The sequence below is a fragment of the Oncorhynchus mykiss genome, chromosome 16, assembly GCF_057628025.1.
Source record: "Oncorhynchus mykiss isolate SJ-2025 chromosome 16, ASM5762802v1, whole genome shotgun sequence".
Lineage (NCBI taxonomy): Eukaryota > Metazoa > Chordata > Actinopteri > Salmoniformes > Salmonidae > Oncorhynchus > Oncorhynchus mykiss.
The window spans coordinates 61,834,804-61,853,089 of NC_143037.1; the positions used below are offsets into that span (position 1 = coordinate 61,834,804).

General features: G+C 45.2%; 1 protein-coding gene across 3 annotated transcripts in view; it reads left to right on the plus strand.

Moving 5' to 3' along the window:
* Positions 1–17,843, plus strand: part of LOC110492422 (FYVE, RhoGEF and PH domain-containing protein 3) — a 112,703-nt gene extending 94,860 nt beyond the window's left edge. For all 3 annotated transcript variants that reach the window (XM_036947396.2, XM_090203601.1, XM_090203602.1), the window contains exons 7-19: positions 3,392–3,548; positions 3,863–4,001; positions 4,739–4,797; positions 5,876–6,022; positions 7,714–7,818; positions 7,962–8,041; positions 8,217–8,247; positions 9,592–9,696; positions 11,990–12,043; positions 12,725–12,826; positions 12,975–13,109; positions 15,091–15,237; positions 16,287–17,843. In XM_036947396.2, the coding sequence (XP_036803291.2) occupies positions 3,392–3,548; positions 3,863–4,001; positions 4,739–4,797; positions 5,876–6,022; positions 7,714–7,818; positions 7,962–8,041; positions 8,217–8,247; positions 9,592–9,696; positions 11,990–12,043; positions 12,725–12,826; positions 12,975–13,109; positions 15,091–15,237; positions 16,287–16,532 (1,507 nt within the window). In that variant the 3' untranslated portion in view covers positions 16,533–17,843. The remainder of the gene's footprint in view (positions 1–3,391; positions 3,549–3,862; positions 4,002–4,738; positions 4,798–5,875; positions 6,023–7,713; positions 7,819–7,961; positions 8,042–8,216; positions 8,248–9,591; positions 9,697–11,989; positions 12,044–12,724; positions 12,827–12,974; positions 13,110–15,090; positions 15,238–16,286) is intronic.
* The last annotated feature ends 443 nt before the right edge of the window (positions 17,844–18,286 follow it).

Consider the following 18,286-nt stretch of genomic DNA (forward strand, 5'->3'; position numbering starts at 1 on the left):
GCCCAACCATGAAAAACAGCCCCAGACTATTATTCCTCCTCCACCAAACTTTAGAGTTGGCACTATGCATTGGGGCAGGTAGCATTCTCCTGGCATCCACCAAATCCAGAGTTGTCCATCATACTGCCAGATGGTGAAGCGTGATTCATCACTCCAGAGAACATGTTTCTACTGCTCCAGAGTCCACTGGCGGTGAGCTTCACACCACTCCAGCCAACACTTGGCATTGTGCATAGCGATCTTAGGCTTGTGTGTGGCTGCTGGGCCATGGAAACCCATTTTGAGAAGCTCCCAACGAACAGTTATTGTGCTGACGTTGCTTCCAGAGGCAGTTTGGAGCTCGGTAGTGAGTGTTGCAACCCGAGGACAGACGTTTTTTACACACTACACGCTTCAGCACATACAATCTACTTGCAGTGAAGCGGCTCAACATTTACATCACATTTACACCTCAAGGCCAAAAACGATGACCCAAACCAGTTACCTATCAGCCACCGGCCTAAGCTCCCAACCTCCAGGCCACCAGCCCTTCAAGATCCCCCCCACAGTTTCCAGAGAGCTGCCCCTCAACCATCCGAGAACCCCCCCCCATAGTCCGTCCCACCGAGATTAAAAATCTAAATAAAATAATTCCCCAAGCCCCCATCCCCCAAATCACCAACAACCAACAAAATGAACAGAAGACAGAAAAGACAAAGACAAAGGAAAACATAAAACAACAATGCAAAAAACTCAAGACAACAACAATCCTAACAGAAGGCCAACTGAATACATTTCAGTGCATGTATGGCACTATTTACATGTGTGTGTCCCTGTATGTGCACGTGTGTGCGTTTTGAATGAGAGTGTGTGTATATGCATGTGTACACCTGTACAAACACCTGCATGGCATCAGGCAAACAAGCATTAGATGTAACAATGTTGCCCCTCAGTGTCATTCAAACGTACTTTTTGTTTTAGAAAAAAGGAAGGGAAGCGCTGCTTACGAAGGCCATGCAGCTGAAATTCGTCAAAGTTTTAAATCTCTGTTTCCATTGAAAATGCCATACAAATAAAGGTATTTTAATGAATAATATGAAAAGTGCCTTGGTTCTCCTTTTTGATTACTTGTTTTGTTTTACTTGTATCTTTCCCGTCATTCTATCCCCCGCCCAGCAACTCCACTCCCACTTCCCAACCCTCAGCCCATCCCACCTATCTCTGCTGGTCACCCTCAGCCCATCCCACCTATCTCTGCTGGTCACCCTCAGCCCATCCCACCTATCTCTGCTGGTCACCCTCAGCCCATCCCACCTATCTCTGCTGGTCACCCTCAGCCCATCCCACCTATCTCTGCTGGTCACCCTCAGCCCATCCCACCTATCTCTGCTGGTCACCCTCAGCCCATCCCACCTATCTCTGCTGGTCACCCTCAGCCCATCCCACCTATCTCTGCTGGTCACCCTCAGCCCATCCCACCTATCTCTGCTGGTCACCCTCAGCCCATCCCACCTATCTCTGCTGGTCACCCTCAGCCCATCCCACCTATCTCTGCTGGTCACCCTCAGCCCATCCCACCTATCTCTGCTGGTCACCCTCAGCCCATCCCACCTATCTCTGCTGGTCACCCTCAGCCCATCCCACCTATCTCTGCTGGTCACCCTCAGCCCATCCCACCTATCTCTGCTGGTCACCCTCAGCCCATCCTACCTATCTCTGCTGGTCACCCTCAGCCCATCCCACCTATCTCTGCTGGTCACCCTCAGCCCATCCCACCTATCTCTGCTGGTCACCCTCAGCCCATCCCACCTATCTCTGCTGGTCACCCTCAGCCCATCCCACCTATCTCTGCTGGTCACCCTCAGCCCATCCCACCTATCTCTGCTTGCCACCCTCTTCTACACCATTTACAGTATCTTTCAACTATGCTGTGATGTTTAAAATAGATTTAAATCTATCTAATCGAATGGAATCCACAGATTGCGAGTTGAAGATACATACTAATAGTGTTAGTAATTGACTGACCAGGTCTCTCCAGATCTCCCAGCAATGCTATTTCTAGTGTCAATTTTAGATTAATGTTAGGCTTTTTCAGCCTTTCCTGAACCTGAGACCAGAAACAGGCTACCTGAGGGCAATACCAAAACAATTGATTCTGTATCCTCACAACAAAATCTGCAGAGCTGCGATGACTGTATGCCCCAAATATTCAACATTGTGTTGGTGCCAAGACTTCTGGACAATAATTTTAGCCGAAAAGCACGCAGTCATAAACCTTGCGTCATTTTATATGTAAACTCATCCACCTATCAAGGCACAAGGCGAGACCCAAATGCAGACACGGGAGGCAGATGGTTGGAGTCTTACAATGTTTATTCATCCAAAGGGGTAGGCAGGAGAATGGTCGTGGACAGGCAAAAAGGTCAAAACCAGATCAGAGTCCAAACGGTACTGAAGGGCAGGCAGAATCAAGGTCAGGACAGGCAGGAAGATCAGGCAGGCAGGAAAGTAGTCCAGAGCCAGGCAGGGGTCAGGACAGGACAGAAAATAAAAGGCGTACGGGAAAAACACGCTGGTTGACTTGACTAAACATACTAGATGAACTGGCACAGAGAGACAGGAAATACAGGGATAAATACACTGGGGAAAATAAGCGACACCTGGAGTGGGTGGAGACAATCCCAGGAACAGGTGAAACAGATCAGGGCGTGACAAACACCCTGTACCATGGTTTCGGTTCCCTACCTCCTAAAGATTTTGTTGCTCCTAGATGTTTCCACTTCATGATAACAACACTTATAGTTGACCGAGGCAGCTCTAGCAGGGCAGAAATTGGAGGAACTGACTTGTTGGAAATCCTATGACAGTACCATCCTATGACAGTGCCACTTTGAAAGTCACTGAGCTCTTCAGTAAGATCAATGCTACTGCCAATGTTTGTCTATGGAGATTGCATGGCTTTGTGCTCGATGTTATACAACTGTCAGCAATGGGTGTGGCTGAAATAGCTGAATCCACTAATTTGAAGTGTCCACATACTTTTGTATATATAGTGTTATTACATTGTAGAGAACAATCTAATGATTCATTATATGTTATTTATAATGACATAGAGCAAAGAAAACAAGGTGTTTACATTCATTTCATTGCACTATCTTGAATTGGCCTGTTTTTCTCTACATTGTTCAGCAGTGAGTGGATGCCCTACTTTATACAGTACATGTACTGTAGTTACTATTTCCTGAATTCCATATTCTACATTTTACATTGAATGAAATGTGTACTTTACGTATTCTGTAAGTGCGTTGCAACATATGTGTTCAGAGTACATAAACACATGAAAATCTACCATGAGAGTTTTGAGCGTTGGCTTAGTTTTAAGCCGTGTGTGTGTGTGTTTTCTGTGTGTTAGGGACTCAAACCCGCGTATAGGAGACATCCTCCAGAAGCTGGCTCCTTTTATGAAGATGTACGGAGAGTACGTGAAGAACTTTGACCGTGCTATGGACCTGGTCAACACCTGGAGCCAACGGTCATCACAGTTCAAGAGTGTGGTCCAGAATATACAAGTAAGTGTTTGTGTGTGTGTGTGTGTGTGTGTGGGTGCACATGTGCGTGTGTATTTCAGTGGAGGCTGCTGAGGTGAGGACGGCTCATAATAATGACTGGAACGGAGCCGAATGCAATGGCATTAGACACATGGAAACCATGTTTGATGTATTTGATACCATTCCACTGATTCCGCTCCAGCCATCACCACCAGCCCATCCTCCCGTCCTGTGTATGTATGGTAAAGTATGTCTTTGTTATCGCTGCACTGTGGGTTGTGTACCTACAGTACAGTAGGCCTATTAACAGTACTGTGTGTGTACTATCTGCACAGAAGCAGGATGTGTGTGGGAATCTGACTCTCCAGCACCACATGTTGGAGCCTGTTCAGAGGATCCCTCGCTATGAACTCCTGCTCAAGGACTATCTGAAGAAACTGCCTGACGATGCACTGGACAGGAAAGACACAGAGAGTACGTCTGTGTGTCTGTCTGCCTGTCTGTCTGTGTCCGTCTGTCCTTCTGTTCGTCTGTTTGTCTAGGTTTAAGTTTATCTGGTTGAGGTTTATCTGTTTGTCCCTCACTAACCTTCCTAAACTAGGGCCCATTACAAGCTCTATGTCTTGTGACCTTACTATAACCTTGTACTGTACATTGTCCTTGTTTGAAGTAGTGTCTAGGTAAAGCCTACAAAGCCCAATGTTGTGGGTCAGTAGTCTGTCTCTGTGAGGCCCTGCACTCCTAGGCCTGGTCATGTAGAGGGGAAAGTCAGCTCTGTTTATGTAGTTTGTGATTAAGATGGCTGCTGCAGGTGCACTCCCACATTAGTGCTCTGCTCCTCTGGCTTACAGTCACTTTAATGCAGTGTGTGTGTGTGCGCGTGTGTGCGTGCATTTAATGGAGAATGTGTGTGTCTTTGGGTAATGTTGGGTAATGTACATGAATGGTATGTGTGGCCGAACACTTTATCTCCCTGTCTGTGTAACACAAACACACACTGTTTGAGGTGTTCATTGTGTGTGTTTGATGTATGGTAATTTACAATAGGCCCATAGTCTGATGATGCACAGGCTGGCTGCAGTGAAAGGTTGGACACTAGCTGATTTCTAACAGAGTATTCAGTTGAGTGTTTTGCCAAATGTAGGCCTGATGCATAGTTATGTAGAGGTTCTGTAGACAGGTCTAACAGTCTGTCTGTGTGTGTTTTACAGAGGCATTGGAGCTCATATCCACAGCAGCCAACCACTCCAATGCTGCCATCAGGAAAATGGTACAATTCTACTTACTTCTGTTTGGAGTCCTCTCTGTTCCCTCCCTCTCCATCACTTTGAAACACCTTGTCTCTCCATCTCTCTCTGACATGCGTCTTACTTTTTATGGTTTTTAAGGTGATGTAGCTCACAACAGTGTATGAGGGAAGGAAGGAAGGAAGGAGAGAGAGAGAGGTAGCAAGGGAGGGAGAGAATTAGGGAGATATGGAGGGAAGAAGGGAGGTTGTGAGGGCCCTGGTTGGTTTAGTACAGACAGGAAGTTGCTGTTTCCTGCCACTAGTTTTACAGTCTGCAGAAGAGTAACAGCTGTCTCTGAGACACACACACACACAGTCCCACTACAAATCAAATCAAATCAAATTGTATTTGTCACAAACACATGGTTAGCAGATGTTAATGCGAGTGTAGTGAAATGCTTGCGCTTCTAGTTACGACAATGCAGTAATAACCAACGAATAATCTAACCTAACAATTCTAAAACTACTACCTTATACACACAAGTGTAAAGGGATGAAGAATATGTACATAAAGATATATGAATGAGTGATGGTACAGAATGGCATAGGCAAGATGCAGTAGATGGTATTGAGTACAGAATATACATATGAGATGAGTAATGTAGGGTATGTAAACATAAAGTGGCATAGTTAAAGTGGCTAGTGATACATGTATTACATAAAGATGGCAAGATGCAGTAGATGATATAGAGTACAGTATATACATATACATATGAGATGAGTAATATAGGGTATGTAAACATTATATTAAGTAGCACTGTTTAAAGTGGCTAGTGATATATTTTTACACCAATTTCCCTTATTAAAGTGGCTGGAGTTGAGTCAGTGTGTTGGCAGCAGCCACTCAATGTTAGTCTGATGGCCTTGAGATAGAAGCTGTTTTTCAGTCTCTCGGTCCCTGCTTTGATGCACTTCTGCCCCCTGGTGTGGCTTGTCCTCTAGCGCGTCTAATACGGCCTCAACCATTTTAGTTCAATAGCTTTTTTAAGGCTCCACTGACTTATATTCATGCATCGTTTTATCTGCTCTCTGTGCGTTTCTCATCTATGGTGTTCCTCAGGAGAAGATGAACAAACTGCTGGAGGTCTATGAGAGACTGGGGGGAGAGGAGGACATTGTGAACCCAGCCAACGAACTCATCAAGGAGGGACACATCAAGAAGATGTCTGCCAAGAATGGGACGGCCCAGGACCGATACCTCTACCTGGTGAGTGGCAGGAGGAGCTGGAATGAAGAACATGTGTAGGAATGGGATTACTATATGTGACCGACCTCCTCGATTCGGTCTTATGTAGCAACATTTGAAATTGTGTTTTTTACATTGGACGAAAGTAGAGACTCATAACTAGAAAATTGTATATCATATACTGCAGTTGAGGAACAATGGAAAGTAATTCTGCTTTGAAAGTAGATAAACTTGTAACACCACTTTTGAGAAAATGACACTTGAATGTTTTGGTACACCTACTGGAGAGCTCTTCTTTGTCTACACCCATTCAGCATCGTTCACCACCCTCTTAAGCCTTAGCCCCACCCATCTCTTTAAGGATTCACATGTGAAGCCATGTGGTAAACACACTCTATATCAAATACAACTTTATTCGTCACATGCACAGGATACAGAAGGTGTAAATGGTACAGTGAAGTGGTTACTTCCATAGTAGCAATATCAAAAACAGGAAGTGTCCCGATAAAAATCTGTTATAAATAATTGATAGAAATGCTATAACCACCCCCCAGCCACATCGAGCTAAGTGGATGGGTCACTATTGTCTAGACATGTCCACATGTTCATGAAATACAATACATGGCCGTAATCACCCCCAGACACACCTGGCTAATTTGATGGGTCATATAATAATCCGGCCGAAGTGGAGTCTTTTGTTTAGACATGTAGCTAGCTAGGTAGCTAGCTAGCTAAACAACGAACTGGCATAACTGGCATAATCCCAACTCACAGTACTACCAATACAAACATTGTCATAATAGCTGTAGTATCAATCTGCAGGTAGCTAAAGCTAACAAACTAGGTTAAATGTTAGCTAGCTAACATTAGGCTATAACTAGCAATGCAAATGGTTTCTGATTCGAATAATATACTACAGAAAAGCTAATGTTTGCTAGCTAACTAACTGTATGCTTGAACTAAAAATGACTTTATGACTAAATTAGAAACTTATATCTGAAAATATATTTAGACTCTTACCCGCCGTATACATGAATTAACACTTCACGGCACGGGAAACATTTAACTCCGTTTTGTTTGTAGCTACATCTTGTTTGGGCAGCGTTGTGTCAAGTCACTCTGACTGGTTCACACTGACCGTGGCATCATTTTTTCTAACTGATCTGTCGATAGTACCTGCTAAATTCAGGGCATCAATGTTGTTGAGAAAAGTAGCAAAACTTTAGTAGTTCTTGAAGGCTAACATTATATCTATCAAAAACGATGTGGTAGAAAGGACTGTCAACACATATGGAACAGATCACGTTATCGACAGATGCATGCTACATGGCAGACCAATCCAAACTCATCTCCCGGCATGTCCAGCCCATCGATTATCTCAGCCAATCATGGCTAGCGGGAAAGTTCCTGTCTTTTTCTGTGGCAAAACTAACTAAGCTCGTATTTTCACAATTTTATTTGTATTTATGGATGGGGTACAGTTTTGTTATTAAGGCACATGAAAGTTCACATGTTCCAGAAGGCATTCCCACCAAAAAAAACGCATTTTGATTAAAAAAATTATGTTTACGTTAAAATTCCACTCCTGTGAATTAGTGACGTTAGTTTAGTTTCCTGAAGCTATTCACATATCAAAGTGTGTGTGTATTCATCTGTTTATTATACTTATCTGTTTCCCCCGCTCTCTCGCTCCCTGTGTCTCTGTGCTGCAGTTTAATAACATGGTGCTGTACTGCGTTCCCAAGCTGAGGTTGATGGGTCAGAAGTTCAGTGTGAGAGAGAGGATCGACATCGCAGGGATGGAGATCAGGAAGGAGGTAATGGAAGCAAGGATACAACAAATTCAACCTAGCTTCCTTCTCTGCTGAAAACCGGATGTGGAAACTCCGCTCGGGCGTATTTTTACGCCTGCTACGTTAGGATAGAGGTAAAGTGACACTGTTCTCCTCTGTGTCTTTAGGTTCAGGAGAATGTGAAGCAGAATCTCCCTCTCACGTTCGCCATCATCGGCAAGCAGCGCTCACTAGAGCTGCAGGCCAGGTAAGAACTAAGGAGTGGTTACATGGGAGAACTGTAGAACTGTGCCTTTTGTAATGGGACACAACATTTCAGGCACAGCTAGAATACATAGTAGTATTTATAGCTAGAGAGCCTTAATATTGGTGTTAAGTGTTGCAGTTAATACTGTTGTTGAAACCTTCCCTCTGCTTTTCAGCACGGCAGAGGAAAAGGAAGACTGGATACAGGTAAGGAATACCATCTTGACAGAAACACACTAACATGGAATGAGAGGGTTTGCAGAAGGATTTGTGCCCCCACAGTTTCAGTGTATTATGGACAGTATTAGTATTAGGGAGGCTTTCCTCCACACTGCCATTCTGTGAGTTGGGGAATTGTTTCCCTCTCATTATAGCTCATTTAGCCCATTAAAGCTGACTAAAGCTGATTAAAAAGGCTAATAGACTGGAGGGGAGGAGTGTGTGTCAGGCAGGGGGGCTGGGTATGTGGAAAGGACTGGAAGGACCATTCAGCAATCTGAAGACACAGGGAATGTGTGGTGTCACAAGAGACTTTGAAGAGGGGGGAACAAAGATTGCACACACGTACATACACTGTCTATTTTTTTCGCATATGAATACAGAGCTCATTATTTGCACATGTGCACACACACACACACACACTCTCTCTGTTTAGTGCAGTAGATAGTGCGGTCTCTGACGCAGACCACTGGGCTGGATCAGAGGTTTGTGATGCATTTGGCCCTCTGATGTCATGGATGATGTCATCAGTGTATAGCAGGGTCAGTCCAGTCTACAGCCAGGCACAGTCTCTCTCTTTGTTCTCCTCTCTCCTACTTAGACAGGCAGAGGCCCCCTTTCTCTCTCTCTCTCTCTCTCTCTCTCTCTCTCTCTCTCAATTTAAGGGCTTTATTGGCATGGGAAACATATGTTAACATTGCCAAAGCAAGTGAAGTAGATAATAAACAGTAGTGAAATAAACAATAAAAATTAACAGTAAAGGTGGTTGTAGAATTTAACAGCTTTTTTCTGGATTTTGATAATTAGTGGGTATCGGCCTAATTCTGCTCTGCATGCATTATTTGGTGTTTTACGTTGTACACAAAGGATCTTTTTGCATAATTCTGCATGCAGAGTCTCAATTTGGTGTTTGTCCCATTTTTGTGAATTCTTGGTTGGTAAGCGGACCCCAGACCTCACAACCATAAAGGGTTCTTTAACTGATTCAAGGATTTTTAGCCAGATCCTAATTGTTACGTCAAATTCTATGTTCCTTTTGATGGCACAGAAGGCCCTTCTTGCCTTGTCTCTCAGCTCGTTCACAGCTTTGTGGAAGTTACCTGTGGCGCTGATGTTTAGGTCTCTCTCTCTTTCTCTCTGTGCCCTTGAGGCTGTAGATTGCCGTAGGAATGTTACTGTTGTAAAATCTGTTGCTTTACTTTCTCTCTGTCACTGCCTCTTGACTTTTATTATAAACTGGTGAAGAATATGATGGCCGTATGTAACTACAGGCCTTTATAAAGCATTCAATCCCTCTCTGCTCTCCCTCTCCCCCGTCCCTTCCACTCCCAGGTGATCCTGGCCACCATAGAGAGACACAAGCAGAACAGTGAGACCTTTAACAAAGCCTTCAACAGCTCCTTCTCCAGGGAGGAAGACCACACGCCAGACTCACCGGTCAGTCTGCCTGCCTGTCTGTCTGACTGCCTGTCAGTCTGTCTGTCTAGCCATGAGTCACCCTGCAGATTGAGTGTATATATATTCATATGAGAGCACTGCAGCTTGGTCAGAGAGTGTATTAGTGTATTATAGTGTATTATATTAATGTATATAGAGTGTGTACAGTACCAGTCAAACGTTTGGACACACCTTCTCATTCAAGGGTTAGTCTTAATTTTTACTATTTTATATATTGTAGAATAATAGTGAAGACATCAAACGATGAAATAACACATTTGGAATCATGTAGAAACCAAAAACAATAGTTAAACAAATCAAAATATATTTTAGATTTTAGATTCTTCAAAGTAGCCACCCTTTGTCTTGATGACTGCTTTGCACACTCTTGGCATTCTCTCAACCTGCTTCATGAGGAATGCTTTTCCAACAATCTTGAAATAGTTACGACATATGCTGAGCACTTGTTGGCTGCTTTTCCTTCACTCTGCGGTCCAACTCATCCCAAACCATCTCAATTGGTTTGAGGTCAGGGGATTGTGGAGGCCAGGTCATCTGATGCATTACTCCATCACTCTTTTTCTTGGTCAAATAGCCCTTACCCAGCCTGGAGGTGTGTTGGGTCATTGTCCTGTTGAAAAACAAATGATAGTCACACTAAGCACAAACCAGATGGAATGGCATATCGCTGCAGAATGCTGGGGTAGCCATGCTGGTTAAGTGTGCATTGAATTATAAATAATTCACTGACAGTGTCACCAGCAAAGCACCATCACACCTCTTCCTCCATGCTTCACGGTGGGAACCACACATGCGGAGATCATCCGTTCACCTATTCTGTGTCTCACAAAGACATCCAAAAATCTCAAATTTGGACAAATCAGACCAAGGGACAGATTTCCACCAATGTAATGTCCATTGCTCGTGTTTCTTGGCCCAAGCAAGTCTCTTCTTATTGGTGTAGTGGTTTCTGTATAGCAATTCAATCATGAAGGCCTGATTCACACAGTCTCCTCTGAACAGTTGATGTTGAGATGTCTCTGTTACTTGAACTCTGTGAAGCATTTATTTGGGCTGCAATTTCTGAGGCTGGTAACTAATTAACTTATCCTCTGGGTCTTCCTTTCCTGTGGCGGTCCTCATAAGAGCCAGTTTCATCATAGTGCTTGATGGTTTTTGTGACTGCACTTGAAGAAACTTTCAAAGTTCTTGACATTTTCCATATTGACTGACCTTCCTGCCTTAAAGTAATGATGGTCTGTCATTTCTCTTTGCTTATTTGAGCAGTTCTTGCCATAATATGGAATTTGTCTTTTAACAAATAGGGCTATCTTCTGTATACCACCCCTACCATGTCAAAACTGATTGGCTCAAATGCATTAGGAAGGAAAGAAATTCCACAAATTAACTTTTAAACAAGGCACACCTTTTAATTGAAATGCATTCCAGATGACTACCTCATGAATCTGGTTGAGAGAATGCCAAGAGTGTGCGATGCTGTCATCAAGGCAAAGGGTGGCTACTTTGAAGAATCTCAACTATAAAATATAATTTAATTTGTTTAACACTTTTTTGGTTACTACATGATTCCATATGTGTTATTTAATAGTTTTGATGTCTTCACTATTATTCTACAATGTAGAAGATAGTAAAAATAAAGAAAAACCTTGGAATGTAGGTGTGTCCAAACTTTTGACTGGAACTGTATATATTAAACTTTTTTGAGTTGGCAAACAAACTGAAAGGGTGCACACTGTCAGTGTGTTGTTTGAACAGCTGTAAAGCCAAAGTAGGCGATTTACTGCCAACTGCAATTGTGGAATATTTCCTCGTGAGTATAATGAATTGGCTAATCTCTCCTGGTGACGTCGATGGAATGATGTGATTCTTAAACTATAGGAAGTCCCACTAGTTAACTATTTCAAATTGTGAAAGTCCTCAATGGCGCTGCCCATACTAAGATGGGAGATTCCTCTATCTATCTGTATGACTGACCCACTATGAACCTGGACACAGGCCAAACTAGAAACACATGACAGACTACTACTGTCTTTCTCTCAGGCGTGGCTGCCATCTAGTGGGAGTAAACACACACTGCAGCTTTAGGGGATATTCAGTGGGTTGTTCTCATTCTCTGGCAATGTGGGAGAATGCTTTGTTAGTGGTTTGTTGTCACCTGACATGAAGTGCTATCCGTGTAATAAAAAGGGGTGTACTTTCAATATAACTCATACATCTCTCCCAGGGTTAAATATGTCACTCTGATCCTGTATTCATGTTCTGCTCTCCTCAGGGCCCCTGGAGCACCACATCCATAGACTCAGACAGTGAAAGACTGCATGAAAGGGTAGGTGTCAAAAGTCATATTACAATACATTTCCTCCGGCTCTATTACCTTTTGTGTGATGTTATGGACTCAGCTTTGTATTTCAAGACCATTGATCTCTCTTTGCTACAGCGCCAATGGCATCGCCCAACATAATACTAGAAGCCATACAATGGGCAATAGAATGTGAATACATTGTACCATGAATGTCTGTCTGAGTTCATAACAAGAATTACATTGATCTCTCCTATTCTAAAGCCTGAATGTCTGTCAGCCTGGTATTACAATGGCAGTGGCTCTATAATCCACACAGTAGTCTGCAGTCTGTAAAATAGTAGGCAGTCTTCTAAATAGCATCACTATCTCACGCTCTAGTAGCAGTGAGAGGTGTCTGTGGAAAGATGAGACATGATCAGGGGGTACATTTCACATTCCATCCCACAATGCATCTGTGCTAAAGGGCTGGCAGCTGAAAGAGAAACGGGAGCGACTTTAATTTCCATTTTTCTGTTATGGAGGAGGGAAAGAATAGGGAAGATAACAGAGCGAGAAAACTGAGTGAGGAAATGGCAAGATAGAAAGGAAATATTCCTCTTCACCCAACTATTTCAGGATTACTTAGGCACTACGTAGATGCATTGAGATAAGATGACCTTGTGATTGGACAGATTTTGATACGTTGTTTGTTTCTCTGTTTTCCAGAGAAGTTCCAAGAAGAAGGAGAAGGAGAAGCAGACATGTAAAGGCTGCAACGAAAGCTTCAACTTCACCAAGCGCAAACACCACTGCAAAGCCTGTGGAGCGGTGAGCACAGAGAGGGAGAGGAGGGCGGGGGCGGGGGCAGTTAGTATGAGGCATTTTCGCCAGTGGATGTCTTGTATGATTGATTTTCAGTTGTCTAAATATCTTTCTCTCCCTCCACTTCTCATTCTCTCTTTCCCTCCCTCTGCAGGCCATCTGTGGTAAATGCTCTAAGATGTTGGAGAACAAGACGTGTCGACTGTGTCCTGAATGCTTTGAGACGAGCCAAGTCCCTGAAGGGCCTGCAGGGGCCCCAGGAGAGCTGAAGAGGAAAGCTACAGCCGAGGTGAGGACCGTCTGACTCTCAGCTTATAGAATACAATAGAAAATAGTAGAATATAACTTCATTTAAATGAAGCTTCCCCTCACAAGTATCATAAGACAATCACACATAATACTTATTGTATATGGCACAGTGTTGCTGAGCAGCTAACATGGACAGGAGGGAGATGTGGTTTGTAAGACTCACCAGAGTTGGTCTGAGGGAGGGGGGGGGGAGTATAGAGGTTGGCAGTGGGCATATTGTTTCAGTGCCAGCCTCTGGAGAGAGCAGAACAATCCTGTTAGTCACCCCAGCATGGCAGAGAAGACAGAGCCCTGCCTAGACAGCCCCAAAGAGCGCGGTCACACACACACGCACTATAGAGACAAAAAGTGGTACACACAGTCCATAGTCTGCAGGACTCAATAGGATTAAACTCTCAGTGTTTACCAGGAGTCAATGTGAATTAGTGTTCAATAGAGGTCCAGTGCTGTGGGGCAGTAACAGTGTGGCTCCAGCACCACATCAGTAACAGTGGGGCTCCAGCATCACATCAGTAACAGTGGGGCTCCAGCACCACATCAGTAACAGTGGGTCTCCAGCACCACATCAGTAACAGTGGGGTTCCAGCACCACATCAGTAACAGTGGGGCTCCAGCACCACATCAGTAACAGTGGGTCTCCAGCACCACATCAGTAACAGTGGGGCTCCAGCACCACATCAGTAACAGTGGGGCCTCAGCACCACATCAGTAACAGTGGGGCTCCAGCACCACATCAGTAACAGTGGGGCTCCAGCACCACATCAGTAACAGTGGGGCTCCAGCACCACATCAGTAACAGTGGGTTTCCAGCAACACATAATTAAAAGTTGATCTCCAGCATCACATCATTAACAGTGGGGCTCCAGCAACACATCAGTAACAGTGGGGCTCCAGCAACACATCAGTAACAGTGGGGCTCCAGCACCACATCAGTAACAGTGGGGCTCCAGCACCACATCAGTAACAGTGGGGCTCCAACACCACATCAGTAACAGTGGGGCTCCAGCACCACATCAGTAACAGTGGGGCTCCAGCACCACATCAGTAACAGTGGGGCTCCAGCACCACATCAGTAACAGTGGGGCTCCAGCACCACATCAGTAACAGTGGGGCTCCAGCACCACATCAGTAACAGTGGGGCTCCAGCACCACATCAGTAACAGTGGGGCTCCAGCAACACATCAGTAACAGTGGGGCTCCAGCACCACGTCAGTAACAGTGGGGCTCCAGCACCACATCAGGTAACAGTGGGGCTACAGCACCACATCAGTAACAGTGGGGCTCCAGCATCATATCAGTAACAGTGGGGCTCCAGCATCACATAATTAAAAGTTGATCTCCAGCATCACATCATTAACAGTGGGGCTCCAGCAACACATCAGTAACAGTGGGGCTCCAGCATCACATCAGTAACAGTGGGGCTCCAGCAACACATCAGTAACAGCGGGGCTCCAGCACAACATCAGTAACAGTGGGGCTCCAGCAACACATCAGTAACAGTGGGGCTCCAGCAACACATCAGTAACAGTGGGGCTCCAGCATCACATCATTAACAGTGGGGCTCCAGCAACACATCAGTAACAGTGGGGCTCCAGCACCACATCAGTAACAGTGGGGCTCCAGCACCACGTCAGTAACAGTGGGGCTCCAGCAACACGTCAGTAACAGTGGGGCTCCAGCACCACATCAGTAACAGTGGGGCTCCAGCACCACATCAGTAACAGTGGGGCTCCAGCTCCACATCAGTAACAGTGGGGCTCCAGCACCACTGATCATCACTTTGAATTAGGAGTAGAGCAAATAATGAAAGTGAGCTCCCGTTCCAAACATTGTTTTTTTAATGGGTTAAAAATATAGTGTATTTCTCTGAATATTATGTGAGTACTGGCTCCCACTGCAGTGGATCAACATTGGGATTGTGCCTTTAACTCTGCCTCCTGTGTGTGTTTCTGTCCCTCCAGAAGCAGGTGTCTCCGTCTCTATTGGGGAACAACTGTCTGCAGTGTGGCCAGCTGCAGGTGCAGGAGAAGGGCAAGAGCTGGACAAAGACCTGGGTGGCCATCACCAAGACTGAACCTCTAGTGCTGTACCTGCAGACCAGCGGACAGGTAAGGGTTAACCTCACACACACCTGAGGGTCTCTCTCCTGAGGGTCTCTGTCCTGAGGGTCTCTGTCCTGAGGGTCTCTCCTGAGGGTCTCTCTCCTGAGGGTCTCTCTTGAGGGCCTGTCTTTTGACGGTCTTTCTCTTGAGGGTCTCTCTCCTGAGGGTCACACCTGAGGGCCTCTCCTGAGGCACACCTGAGGGTCTCTCTCCTGAGGGTATTTTTCATGTGTCTGTCTATATCAGTGTCTTTGTGTACCTGCCTGTCTGTCTGTCTGTCTGTCTGTCTGTCTGTCTGTCTGTCTGTCTGTCTGTCTCTCTCTCTCTCTGTCTCTGTCTCTGTCTCTGTCTCTGTCTCTGTGTGTGTGTGTGTGTGTGTCTATGTACCGCTGTCTTGTCTACATCCCTTCTCCATGCCCAGGTCACATGTATAGACCTGTCTGTATGTGTGCTTTACCTTACATTAACATTTGAGTCATTTAGCAGACGCTCTTATCCAGAGCGACTTTCTTAGTGCATTCATCTTATGATAGCTAGGTGGGACAACCACGTCATAGTAAGTTCATTTTTCCTCAGTAAAGTAGCTATCAGCAATCTTTTCACGCACTGTAATGTACAGCATGTTCCTACTGTCTGTACGCAAGATGGAATTTGAACCAAAGAACTGACCTTGTGTCTGTTGCTTGGGGAAACCTTTACCTACTTCTCCCCACTCCTGAGGGTGCTTCACCAGGGTCCTTTATAGGATAGGTCCAGTGTGCAGGCATCTCCAGGGCTAAAAAACAGTCACTGTAGCCAGCTCTCCCCATTCCATTTTAGTGACCAAAATCCCATCTCTGCAACAATCCCAGGCAGGCAGAAAGCTGACATCCCCTGGCAGAAGATTAGGATTAATGATTGTTAGCATTTAATGATTAGATAGAAACTGTGATGAGGAGAGCGATTATGCACGTGCCCTATGAAATACAATCTAGCCCCCTGCATTAAATGAGAGAAACACTGGACTGTTATGCTTCCTCTTGATCCTGATTGGCCTGTTTGTTGTGTCTCTTCAGGACTCCCGTGGGGTACGGGCCATACCCCTCCCGGGGTTTGAGGTGAACATGGCAGCGCCATCGGCAACAGAGAAGTCAGAGCTCAAACACGCGTTCCGGCTGAGTAATTCCCAGCAGGCTCTGCTGTTCAGCACCCAGGATGCAGAGGTCCAGGAGCAGTGGGTGGAGCTTCTCTCTAGAGCCGCCCGCGGGGAAACAACCACAATCACGCCCGTCAGCCTGACGGAGCACAGGAAGAGCCAATAGGGAGGCTCCGTTGAGGCCACAGGACCCTCCCCCTCCTTCCCACCTCTCGCCCCCTCTCCTGTGGACAGAGCACACATTACTTGAATTCACTTTACCTTGGCACTTTTTATTTGTTTTGTTTTCTTTGTCTGCCTCCACCAGACACACACACACACACACACACACACACATTCACACACAGACTCGCTCTTTCCCTGGCTCTCTCGATCTCTCTCGCTTACACACACACACATACACATGCACACACACATACACATGCACACACACATACACATGCACACACACACACACTTGTGCCACCAGTCCGACCCCATTGTATGCATGGTTACGTTGTATTTCTCTCAGTGTTCTCTGCAGTTCAAGAAGAACAGAAGACTCTTTGATTTAATATGTTTTGTATTATAGCCCAAAGGCATTTATAAGATGAATCCTGTATGATTTTATAAAACAATGAAGTTTGTTGTACATTGTGTGACTGTGTTGTGAAGCATTAACCCCTGTTGGTCTGTCTGTCTGTCTACCTGTCTGTGTGTTCCTCCTGTGTTTTATTTCACTATTAAATGTTAGCGTATTGAACCCCAGACACAGACGCCACCTTTCCCCACCCCTGTGGTCCCAGTGCCAGCTCAGTGGTGGTTGTACAGTATGTATACCAAATTGTGTCATTAGTATAAAGAGATCCATTTAACTTAAGAGACGTGAACGAATGCTTGTGGCTGGCCACCTGATGCTCCCACTATCAGCCCCCCAACTCCTCACAGCCATCCCCCAAGCACTCCCACCCTCACCCCACTATCAGCCCCCCAACTCCTCACAGCCATCCCCCAAGCGCTCCCACCCTCAACTTACTATTATCCCCCAACTCCTCCCCCTGTCTCCTGGATGGGCTCTTTCCCTCCCTCCTCTCACTATAAACTGTGCCCGCCAGGAGAATATACTACCACTTCCTGTTTCTCCCTCTTACCTGCTTCGCCCCCATCTGGGCATGTGATAGAAACCTTAGCAACGATACAAGTACTGTACGATTGTGCGTTCTGCCTTGCCCCCCTCTACCCCCAACCCCCTGGCACCAGCTTGTAACGAACCAGAAGATTGTTTAGTCATCTCTATGTGCATGTATAAACTTACTGATATTTATATACCGTGCTCTGAAAACCCCAGCCCCTCTCTCCTCTCCTCTTTGTCGTACTGTAAAGTGAGCAGACTCAGTATTGCGTGTTTTAACCCTGGGTTGTGCACAATGGATAAGTAGTCAACACATCATCAATAAAGAGACATATGGCTCACTCAATGTCATACTGTCCAACATGATCCTTTGAGTGTCATTTTGTGTTCACAATTCTCTCTCAATTCTCCCTAAATTCTCCCTCAATTCTCCCTCAATTCTCTCTCATCTCTGTCTATATTTATTTCATTCTCCTGTCTCCCACACAGACATACTTTGAGTTGTTGAAGACCATGGCTCTGTAAATGGGTTTCTTTCTTCTGCTATTTCTTTTCCTCAACTTAATGACAGTGTTTAATCCGGTATGAATATTGGATCTCATGCAAAGTTTGCCAAGTAGGTATATTGTTGTGGAAATTCTTACACAGGGACACTCAAAGTCAATCTTAAATGAATCATTGTTTATTGTCAGCTCGCTGGAGAGGTTCCAACAAACTTAATGCACCATAGTGAATGTCTGTCAGGAGCTCTGCTGGGGCAGTCCCAGCAGTTGTCTTAACCTTTCTGATCTCCCCATCCCGGATCCGGG